This window comes from Tupaia chinensis, unplaced genomic scaffold, assembly GCF_000334495.1.
Source record: "Tupaia chinensis unplaced genomic scaffold, TupChi_1.0 Scaffold148234_1, whole genome shotgun sequence".
Classification (NCBI taxonomy): Eukaryota; Metazoa; Chordata; class Mammalia; order Scandentia; family Tupaiidae; genus Tupaia; species Tupaia belangeri.
In genome coordinates, this window is record NW_006208084.1 from 5144515 (window position 1) to 5156335 (window position 11821).

General features: G+C 43.0%; 1 protein-coding gene across 2 annotated transcripts in view; it reads right to left on the minus strand.

Moving 5' to 3' along the window:
* The window catches only part of POLR3B (RNA polymerase III subunit B), a 134932-nt gene that overhangs the window by 37550 nt on the left and 85561 nt on the right, over nucleotides 1-11821 (minus strand). For both annotated transcript variants that reach the window (XM_006170360.3, XM_006170361.3), the window contains exons 20-22: nucleotides 7542-7751; nucleotides 4486-4644; nucleotides 2772-2889 (exon numbers count right to left, since the gene is read on the minus strand). In XM_006170360.3, the coding sequence (XP_006170422.1) occupies nucleotides 2772-2889; nucleotides 4486-4644; nucleotides 7542-7751 (487 nt within the window). The remainder of the gene's footprint in view (nucleotides 1-2771; nucleotides 2890-4485; nucleotides 4645-7541; nucleotides 7752-11821) is intronic.

Consider the following 11821-nt stretch of genomic DNA (forward strand, 5'->3'; position numbering starts at 1 on the left):
CAGGAAGAGGAAGCAGGGAGACAGAACCTTCAGGATGTGCTGCACGAACTGCTGTACACGGCAGGGGAGGAAAGGCTGAGGTCCATGCTGCCTGCGACTGGCTGGGTGGAGCCACACACCACGAGAAGGACCTGGAGGAGGAGTCTGCTCGGGCTGGGCTTGGGTTGGAAGGGAGACGGTTTCCTTTTGGGCTTGGGATCCTGTAAAGCTGCCCACGTGCTGGCTTGCAGCTGTTACCGAGCACATGAGCATGTGACTGCAGCACTGGGAGCTCATCCAGACAAAGTACAGGAGTCCCCAGCTGGGACAGGTTGTCTCGAGGTCAGGCAGGAGAGGACGCTAAGAGTGAACAGTTAGGCTGCAGGGGGCCAGTGGGAGTGGTGTCACAAATTCAAGAGAAGAGAGAGGTTAGCAGTATCAGATGTTATAGAAAGATCACGTAAAGTCTGTCAATTGATAACTATTTATTACCTATAATAGTACTTGCCAGGCATTATGTCAGGCTTTTGAGGTACAAAGTGAACAGAAGAGACAAAGTCTCAGCCCACAAGAAGTTAGGACTGAAGAGTCCATTGGGTTTGGCAAACCTGACCAACTCTGGGCTTCACTCATTTGTTCACTCTGTCTTTGCTTGTGAGTTCCACAGGCAGGGGCAGGACCGCTGCTGGTCCTGCTGACGGACTGTCCTGTCCTCTAGAATCGCTCCTGAAATACTGCTGTAGCTCTCACAGTATTTTGGGAATGGAATGAACAGACAGGATGCCTTTGGTGACCTCTTTTAGAGCTGCTTCAGTTGACTAAAAAGGTAGGAGTCTAGTGCAGAGGGTCAGGGACCAAGTGGGGCGTTAGAAAATAGGAGATGAAGACGATTCTTCTGAGAAGCTGCACAGTGAAATGAAGAAGGATATAGACGTACCTAGGAAAAACTACGGAGTCTTGAAAAAGTTTTTATTTTCTTTGAAGGATACAGAACATTTGAGCTGGGCCTGTGGCTGCATGGTGGTGAATGTGGCTAGACCCCACATGGCCAACGGCATGGTTCAAATCCCGAATCCAGTGACTCAAAAAGCACACTGTGTGTGTGTGTGTGTGTGTGTGTGTGTGTCCCAACAAACCCAAGAGGGAAAAATAGAGCAGAAGGGGTTGCAGCATGACCATTTCCCAGGGAGGGTGCTTTCTCACTTTCTTTCTCTGTTTCTGTCTCTCTCTCTGGAAAGCACATGTGCTCTCTGACAAATTAAGAGACAAAAAAAAAAAAAAAAGCACAATTTTTAGCCTATGAGGAAGGAATCAATAGAAAATGGGCTGGAAATAATGGGAAGGCAGAAGAGAAAATGACAAGCCCAGCCCCAGTAGCACAAGGGCTGGGGTGCTGCTGTACAATGCTGGCAGCCAAGGGGGAGCCCTGGGTTTATCTGAACATGCAGGAGTGCCTGCAGTCCTGCCTGGCTGTAGGGCTGGGGGAGGACTGTGGTGTGAGGCCCCGGCAGGGTGCCTGTCTTTGTGTTCCCCCTCATGGCACCAGTGACACTGTTGCATTTAGCACTGAGCTCAAGAGTACAGCTTTGAAGCCAGACTGCCAGAGTTCAAATCCTGGCTCTGCCATGTGTAGTTGTGTGACCCTGGTGACTTATACTCTCCTTGTCTCAGTGTCCGAATGCTTCTAATGTGCTAAGAGAACATGGGTCATGGCATGGTGGCTGGATCAACTGAGCTGGCACATGCAAGATGCCCACTGGTGTACACTAAACTCTCGATTAAGCTATTTTGACCATAGTGATCACGGTGCCTTTTCTGCAGGGAGGTCTTTGCTAACCGGATGTGACTTTGCAGGCAAGGATTATGGCTTATTTTAGCTCCACATCTCTCGCACAGAAGCATGGCTGTCACATAGCAGGCCTTGAAAGCTGAGTGTTGAATGGATGTGACACTGCCGTTCGCAGCTCAGGAATCCAGCGCTCCTATGCCACCCCCACCCTGAACTTAGCCTAGCTGACCTTGGCTGGGTTGGAGACCTCGTCTCTCTTCCAGTTTGGTTTTTATACCATGGTGTGGTGACTATCACCGGCTCCTCTCACTAAGTTTCATATTTTATTATATGTTAGAGCTTAGAGGAAATTACAGATTAACAAGTCTAACTCTTTCACTGTATGGGTAAAAAAATTGAGACCAACGGAGTTTAAGTACTTTATCACGTAAGGTAATACAAAACGTGACCAGTACTAGAGCTGAGCTGTATTCTAGGACACAGGTAATGCCATGCTGTGGCCAGCATGTTTAACACAAATGTCCATAAGCCTTGCCTGCAAAGTCTCATCTGTTTAGCAAAAACCCAGGTACTTGGATGCCACGTGGCCTTCATCTTGCTGTTCCTTCCACCTGAACCCCTGCCTGTTGGGGCTACACCTCAAACTCAGCCCAGTTTCCCTTCTATGCCAGGTGGTGTCTACGACAAGTAGTAGTATCCAGGGGTCCAGCAGGTGGCATGGGGGTTAAGGTGCAGAACCACCAAATGGCCAACCATGGTTTGAGTCTCAGACCTGGTGACTTGCTTTCTCCTTTTTTCTCTCTCTGTCTCTGGTGAGCACATGTACCTTATAGCAAATTTAAAAATAATAATAAATAAAATTAAATAATACTTTTAAAAAGAAATAGCATCCAGAATTGCTACTTCTAGTTCTCCAACCCGCCAAAACCGAATTTCTCGGTCTCCTCATTCCTTCTCTTTTTCTACCCTCTGCGTGCCTTCCCCAGGCACGGCCAATACGTACGTGATGGGCACATCCTTGTACTGCGGCTGCTGTGGGACACTGCTTCCCTCCAGAGGGATCTGAGTTACTGTGGGCATGGACTTATTTACGAGCACTTGTTTGTTTTCTACCCTCTCACCTAGGAGAAGAGAGAAGTGTGTTAGACGTAGTGCTACCATCTGGGTGCAATGCAAAGGTCAGAGGGGCATGAAGTCATGTGGCTAGACTTGGTCCATGACATCGAGACACGGAAGAAAAGACTGAGTCCAGAGAGTGGGAACCAGAATTCACCAACACTCATATAATTCTGCAAGCCATTTTAAAAACTCAAGATTAAGATCCCAGTGTATAAAAGATTAAGAAATCTAGGGGACCACATTCACATTTCATAAATAGCAAGTTGAGGTATCTCATAGAATTTGGATCACTTATTTTTATTTATAGTTATTTTGACCAGTAATAAGTTATTGCCAATTCAACTTGGGCAATGATGGAACCAACACTTTCCTTTAGTTTTGCTGCTATTCCTGTTTTTGCTTTATACCGTTCCATGATAAGCTCAAAGTCCAAGTCTCCACAGCACTGTCACCACAGCTATGTTTCAAGCCATAGTGATCAGCATTAAGAGAAATTCTCCAAGAATCAAAGGTAGGGAGGATGGGCAGCCATGACCGGTGTGCCTCATCATGAGACAGCACTCACCACCAGGAACCAACCATGACAAGGTCATGTGATTTCCCCTCCCTACCTCCCCAGTCTAGCTCTCCTCTCCAACCCCCCCCCATATAGCCCTGACACCTGGTTGCTCAGTTGGCCTCCCCTTTATAAAGGCATTCTTCGAATCCTTCCCCATGCTGTGTTGGAGTAATCATTTCAAAATGCCTGTCAGATCACTTCACTAACTTTATGACCATAATGAAAACAGTAATGTGGTCGCAAAGGCTTGCTTAGTGTGGCCCCTACTCCACAAGCATGCGTGTGCATCCCCCCACCCTTTGTGTTCATCATGGTCCCCTGCACTCTCTTTGTTTTAGCTACACTGGCCTACCTAATAAAAGCCCCAGGACACCTGCACCAGCTGGCATGGTGGTTAAGGTGCTGGACTTCCACATGGCCAACTGCTGATGAGTTCTGGACCTGGCTGCTTAAAACGCACACCAGGCATGTGTGTGTATTGTGTCCAAAATCCCGAGAGAAGAATAGAGAAAGGACTGCAGTGTGGCCATTCCCCTGGGGGGAGAGTTCTCCCCTTTTCTCTCTGTGTCTCTCTGTGGAGCACATGGGCCCTACAGCAAAAATCTTTATGAGAAAAAAGACACACAGAGTGCATGTGTATGAGTGTCCAACATCCCTGGAGGAAAATGGAAGAAAAGGGATTGCAGCATAGCCCAGGAGGTAAGTTCTCACTTCCCCTCTCACTGTTTCCATCTTTGGCAAGCTCACATGCCCTATAGCAAAACAAAACAAAACAAAACAAAACAACAACAAAAACCTTAAAGTGATTCAAAATTATAACCAGAAAATTATAGTTAGAATAAATTATTGCTATATAGAAGTGTAATTACATAGAAAAGCAGACTGGAAGGAAATTCATCAAAAAGATCACATTGGTCGAGTTTGAGCAGTGTTACAGGATTTTTTCACTCTGTTTACCAAATATCCAGACACGTTATTGAATAACTTGTCTAATTTCTAAAACTACACATTGAAACACATGTTTTTAAAAAGCTTTTACCTGGAGAACAAATGCCATCTGCATCTAAAATTTCATGTCGCCAGATGGGTTTCCTCGTTGCAGCATCCAACATGGGCCCCATCACTTTATCAAAAGTTTGATTGGTGTATCTCTTTAATGTACACTTAGCATTTTTATATACAAGGCAACGCCCAAAGCCTAAGATGAAACCAAAATGGGTATGAGAACCACCAGGAATAGGAAGCTATGAGAAAACACACATTTGTGCTAGTCAATAATCCCCCAACCTCATTCTCTCCAAAATACTCAAACTGTCCTAATTTAGATAATCTGGGACCGCCAAGTAACAATCTTATCATCTGAAGAACTGGCTTGGGATTCCTCCCCTATCCACTGTCTGCATGAACACTAGAATTCCTGCAACCATTTTTTGGCATGGAATACACCTTGTCATGTTGAAGGAAGGTAAGAGAAATCCGATAGTGACACTGAGATTCTTTCAGAGTACGTAGCCTCAGAATATCAGACTTGGAAGGTCCTTGGAAATCACCTATCTTCTCTTTTATATCTTCTCTCTTATAGAGGCTGTGTGTAAGGGCCAGGACATTTAAGTGGCCAATGTCAACCCAGCAAGTTGGGAGAGGAGCTGAGAATCATCCAAGGTCAACTACTCCTAAGCCAAGATTTTTCAGTTTTTTTTTTTTTTTTTTTTTTAATAGAGATTTTTTGCTATAGGGTGCATGTGCTCACTGGCGCAAGAGACAGAGACACAGAAAGCAAGAAATCACACATACTCCCTCCCCCCAGGGGGATGGCCACACTATAATCCCCTCTCCTCCATTCTCCTCTCAGGATTTTGGAGCACACAGGCACATGAGCTTGGTGTGAGTTTCAAGCCTCTGGGTCTGGGACTTAAACTGCAGTGGGCATCCAGTGATGTAACCATTATGTTATCTGCTGGTCCCTAAGCCAGGACTTTTGATAGATGTCCTTTTCATGCACAACTTCTGCTAATCTCCAGGAAGTTTTCCTATTCTGATTTTGACATTTAGAGGAAGTCTCAAATAAGCAAACCAAAAAATAAATTTTTCTTCAGTGAAGAAAATGAAAAGCAAGCAAATGATTTACTAGCAGAGAGTTTTCCTCTGCTGTAAAAATTAGACTTTTCTCTTATAAGTTTACATTTTTAGATTGTACTTAGTGGATAAGGGACAAGCTCTAAAACTAATAATCTAAACATTAATAAGCAAAATGAAAATAAAACTTTGGGAACCAGCAGGTTAGTGTAATGGCTATGTTGCTGAACTCCCATGTAGTCAACTGCAGTTCAAGTCCCGGATGCAGTGGCTTAAACTCACACTGGGCATGTGTGCATGCGTGCGTGCCCAAAATCCCATGTAGTCAACTGCAGTTCAAGTCCCGGATGCAGTGGCTTAAACTCACACTGGGCATGTGTGCATGCGTGCGTGCCCAAAATCCCAAGAGGAGAATGGAGGAGAAGGAATTGCAGCATGGCTTCCCCCACTGGGGGGTGATTTCTCGCATTCTATTCTATTCTATTCTATCTCTCTGTCTCTCTCTTTCTGGCGAACATATGCTTGCAAAAATTTCTCCAAAAAAACAAAACAAAAAAAAAGAGACCTTTGAATGGGGAATAAAAACCTCTACTACTGAATTCCTCAAAAAAAACGCATCAGCTGCATTCATCAAATGCACTGTCATGTTTTCAACACTAACTGCCACTTCTCAAGATTCTGCAGTTGAATATGCTCTCCTTTTTTGCTTTGGCCAAATAGGTATTTTAAACTAGATCCTCTCTCATCTACTCAGGATATACTGAGCCATGTCATAATGGACTTAAAGAGGAATTAAATGCCAGCTATCACTGATAAAATATATGCATAGCTACAAAATCCTACTTACATTCCCCTACAGTGGAACTTTCACAAAATCAAGGAACATATGTTTAGAAAATCAATTGGGTATAGTGGAATTTCTAATAAAATCTCAGTACACTTATATAATTTTTTAAAATGAAAAGGCAAAAAAGTGATAAAATAAAAAATTTCTATCACCAGACAGTAGATCAGAGGGGTGCATGTTTTCGAGCAAGGTCACAGTCATCATGCCTCTCGGTAAACTGTGTATAGGCACAATAAATCCGGCTCGGAGAGCCAGCTGGTTTGGAAAGATTGGATGATCTTAAAATTTCACACACCAGTCATTAACTGCAATGTGCTAGAACGCAGTGTGAGTCTGAACTGCATGAAAAATCAAGAAGTGCTTTCTTTTAAGTGTAAATGGATATTTTATCTACAGGTGGTAGCTTAAAAATGAGGGGACAGTAAACTCAATCGTTAAATCGTGTGGCGGGGTTTCTGACAGACATCGCAAAGTCTCAGATTTCCACATAAACGTTACTAGTTAATCAGAAAGGAAAACATCTAGTTTTAAAGCATGGCTGTTGTCATTTGGAGGAAAAAAAGAGGCATAAATTAAGTGCAGCCAACATTAATGCCAGAGACACATGTCTAGGAGTACTATTAGGGCTGCCTAGCAACTACAAAGAGAGAAGGGGAAGGCATAGTGGGTATGCCAGGGAGGAAAAGAGAAACCGAGATTATGAATAGAGAAGTCAGCCTTCGGATCAGGTGACGGCCAACAAACCATGAGGTGGTGACTTGCAGAGTAAACCGTCAGAAAACGGAGAAAGGAACGCACAGAACCTATGTACCTAGGTACATGTACGTGTTTTTAATGTTTGTCATTTGAAAAAAAAGTTTAAAATACACAAAAGTTTAAGATAGAGCCTTTTATATCTAAATATTGCTACTCCCCTCTCACGGGGCTGGCTGTTGAATATACCTCACTAGATAGATTGGAAAAATTGACTTCATATATTGTAATTCCCTATATAAAATAGATCCAAAAAGCCCATACCAAAACACAACTACCTCTTGTTTGCACATTATAAAATTCACATCACTTGAAACTGATATTAACATTCTGACACGAAGTGATTTTTACATCAATCATCCCTATACCTAGTTCTACAAAAAAGCACATTTGGTGCTAGAGCTTTGAAAACCCTTCACCTCTGTCCAAGGAGGCCTTGTTTAGAACAAGAGCATCTTCAATGTCGTAGCCACTGTAGCTCATCACGGCCACTGTCGCGTTCTGCCCAGCTGGCAGCTTCTCAAATTCGATCAACTCAATGGTTTTGGTTTTAACCATGGGTTTTTGTGGATATGCTAGTAGATACATGAGCGTGTCGATTCTGTTTCGCTGGTTGTAGCCAATGGTACCTTGATTGATATGGGAGAAAACAAAATGTAACATTTTATCATGTGAAATAATTAGGTAGCAATGAATGGAAAGAGAAACACGTTAACTTTGCAAATTAAAATGAAGAAAATCTTTAGGTCAAATATTTCAAAGCAGTCCCCCCTCACAGTGGCTAATTTCTTTAAAAAGTATTTTTTGTCACTAACACTTGAAAATCCTATAAGGAAGAAAAATTACACTCAGGTATACTAACCTATATATATTCGACTTCTTAGATTTATACCTAATGAATACTGTTTGGGGAATTTTAGCTTCAGCCGATGAACCCACAGGTCAGTCAACAACCCTGCACTTTCCCAGCTGCTGTGAAAAGGTAGCGGGTGAACAATGCCAGTGCCAATGGGCAAGGGACTAATGACGTGGGGCGACAGACAGAACGGGTGACCCACCATTTCATAAAAAGAAATCAACAATCACCAAAGTTCTGAATGCAAAAGAAAGCAAGAGAGAAGGGAAGGAACAGAGTGAAAAAAAGGAATGCTATTTAAGCATGAATAAGCATTTATTCTGCTCAAACATTGGAGATAAAGTGGGGAACGGCATGGCTCCCCACCTCCAAGGAATTAAGGGCCAGTCAGAAATGAGCTCTTCTCTTGTTAGCAGTCTTTCCACCTGACTGGTCCTTGGAAGGTACTACTGGGTCCCCGTCACCTGGAAGTGGAAGCAGAACACCAACCTTTCCTCTCTTTCCCCTTTAGAAACACAACGTGGTTTGTGGACCTGCCCAACAAAGTCTTTTGGGTTCCTGGGCTTGTGGACATATAACTGGTCCTACACGGAGACCTTAAAATTGGGAAACTCAGGTATGCCCTACTATTGCGCTTGAGCGTGTTTCTCTTTCCATTCATGCCTCCTCCTAGGCATCAAGTCCCCTCCTCCCAGAATGGCCGGGAACACAAGCTAACATTAGGAGAAAGGGCAGCCTGCAATCTCTCTTTCATCTGTCTCCACAGTGACACACATACAGCATCTACATACCCCTGGCTCCTCCTACGTGCCATCCCATGGAGCTGTGCCCTCGGTGAGCAGACACCAGAGCTCACTGCTTATGTCCTTTATTTTTCTCTATAGTCAGACCATTAAATCAATGACGATTTGTATTTGGGGATGCAAATAAACTACTGAAGCAATAAAAATGACCATCGCTGTTGAATGAAATCATAAAACCTGTAGGCTGGGGACCAGCAGTTAGCATAATGGCTATGTTGCTGGACTCCCTCGTAGTCGACCGCAGTTTAAGTCCTGAACCCGGTGGCTTAAACTCACACCGGGTGCGAGTGCATGTGTGCCCAAGATGCCGAGAGGAGAATGGAGGAGAAGGGATTGTGGCATGGCCATCCCCCCTGGGGGGTGATTTCTCGCTTTCTGTCTCTCTGTCTCTCTCTGTCTGTCTGGCGAGCACACATGCCCTGTAGCTAAAACCTCTCCAGAAAAAAAAACAGAGGGGGAAAAAAATAAAATAAAACCTGTAGGCTGTACCAAAGAAGTGCAATTAAATATAGTTCTGGCTTCAGCATAGATAGATGCTCGATAAATGTGAAGAGAATTAAATAGAAAAACCTCGTATTTCTATGGCAGTATACGTTTGGGCTTAGCTCTCTAGAACATTTATCAAGTTCAGCTGAAAAACAAGACCCAAACTGAACCTTGTGAACTTTTTGTCAAGTGTGCACTATAAATTGCCAATTAATTTATGTTATTTTAGTGCCAACTAATAAACTGGGCAGGCTACCTGGCAATAGATCCCTTACTGTTTTAGAAATAAGATCACTGCTACTGGGATAGTGGTAAAGTTCACTGACAATAAGTTTGTCCTTTTACATGAAATCATGTGAAATTTATGTTGAGATTTCAGCTCCAATTGTGTACTTTACCCAGCTTGAGACAAGGGTTGAGAAAATGTCCCACCAGGCTGCCAAACATGCCTCCTGAAACCTGAGACAAGCGTTATTATGCGGTGGGGAAGCACAAATGGCTGCACCTCTAAACAAAGGGGAAGGAGACTAGACCCTGCTATAAATTGTGCTTCCAGGCCCAGAACATAATTCTCAGGCAGTACAACTGACTCTTGAATGGATGAACAACAAAATAGTTTAGCAAATGTTTAGTGCTTAAGAGCTCATTAGAAATTTTTCTTTAAAGACTCTAGAGAACTTGTGAGAGGGTACATGTAAGTACATTTCACTTACTATGGGTAATGACTATGGGTATCTATGTAAAAACATGATTTATAAACTAGAATTTCTAAATCATAAAATAATGAAATGCTACCAGACTCTCATTTTTATAGAAATTATGGATGTCTGACTCTTGCCAATAAACAAACTTTCCTGAGAAAATGACACAGAAATGAAACTGCGACTGCCTATGTGAAGCACACGCTCAGCTATGATGCCCCTACTACTGTGCTCAGTTTCCTTTGAAGAAAGGCGTTAGAGGGTCAGTCAGTGGCATGATGGATGGGGCAGCTGAATCCACGTGGCTGACTTTGCGGTTTGAATCCCGAACCTGGTAGCTTGAAAAAATGCTGGGCATGTGTGTGGATGCCCAAAGTCCCAAGAGGAGAGTGGAAGTGAAGGGGTTGCAACGTGACCTTCCCTCCCCCACCTCCCAGGGGGAGGTGATTTCTTGCTCTCTGTCTCGCTGTCTTTCTGGCGAGCACATGCGTCCTATAGGGAAAAAAACTCTTTTTTTTTTGTTTTGTTTTGTTTTTTTTTTTTTTTTTTTGAGAGGTTTTCGCTATAGGGCGTGTGCGCTCGCCAGACAGACAGAGACATAGAGACAGAAAGCGAGAAATCACCCCCCAGGGGGGATGGTCACGCCGCAATCCCTTCTCCTCCATTCTCCTCTCGGGATCTTGGGCACGCACGTACACGCGCCCGGCGTGAGATTTAAGCCACCGGGTCCGAGACGCGAACCGCGGTCGACTACGTGGGAGTCCAGCGACATAGCCATGACGCTAACTGCTGGTTCCCGGGAAAAAAACTCTTTAAAAAAAAAAAAAAAGAACTTTATTAAGAAGCTATACATTAGCATAGTAAGGTATATAAATTTAGATTATATTGAGTCATCAGAAAAGTCATGACAATTTTTCTGCTTTTCTATGCAAAAAATGTGTCATGACTTTTCTGATGACCCAATAACATTAAAGAAACACATTTTTTATGCTAAACTATATACTTGTGAGAAAGAGAACCCTTGATAAGATCTCATTATGCCATGATCCCTCTCCCCAGCCCTCCAGCTCCTCAGGATCCTGGGCACTGTGCGTCTGGCATGTTTTCAGGCTGACCCAGGGATCTTAACCCATGGTTGGCCATGTGGCTTCCAGCAGGGTGGTCCAATATGCCACTGAGGCCGGACCTGCTTTTAGCTTTATGGTAGGATAAAAAAATTAATCAGACTTAGAATATGTGTGCTGAAGCAAATGAAGTTTTATGTACTTAACTTTTTTTCTATCTTCCTTTGCCCAATTCTTTTTTATTTAATCAACATCACTCAATACCACAAACTTCATCCACTGAAAGCATACATACTAGTGAGTTCTGGCAGATATATAAACATAAGAAACAACCTCTATAATCAAGATTCACAATATTTCTAACACCCCCAAAAGATCTTTCCTTCTGTCCCTACCCCTGGAAACCATAGATCTAGTTTTTAGAGATTAGTTTGTGTTTTCTAGCATTTTACATAAATGAAATCATACAGAGAGACCGTTTTTCATTTAGCATGACAACTCTGAGCTTTATCCAAAAGGCTGTGTGTAATGTAATTCATTCCTTTCAGTGTTTAGTAGTCCATCTGATAAATATACATTTTGTTTATCCATTCACCTGTTGATGGATATTTGATATGTGTACTTGCAAGTTTTGGGCTGCTGTGAATAAAGCTTCTATAAACACTCATGGACGAGCCTGTATATGTTCCAATTTCTTTGGGTAAATATTTAGAAGTAAAATTTCTGTTTTTTTTTGTTAGAGGTATTGTTAACTTTAAGAAACTGTCCAAGAATTTTCCAAGTGATTAT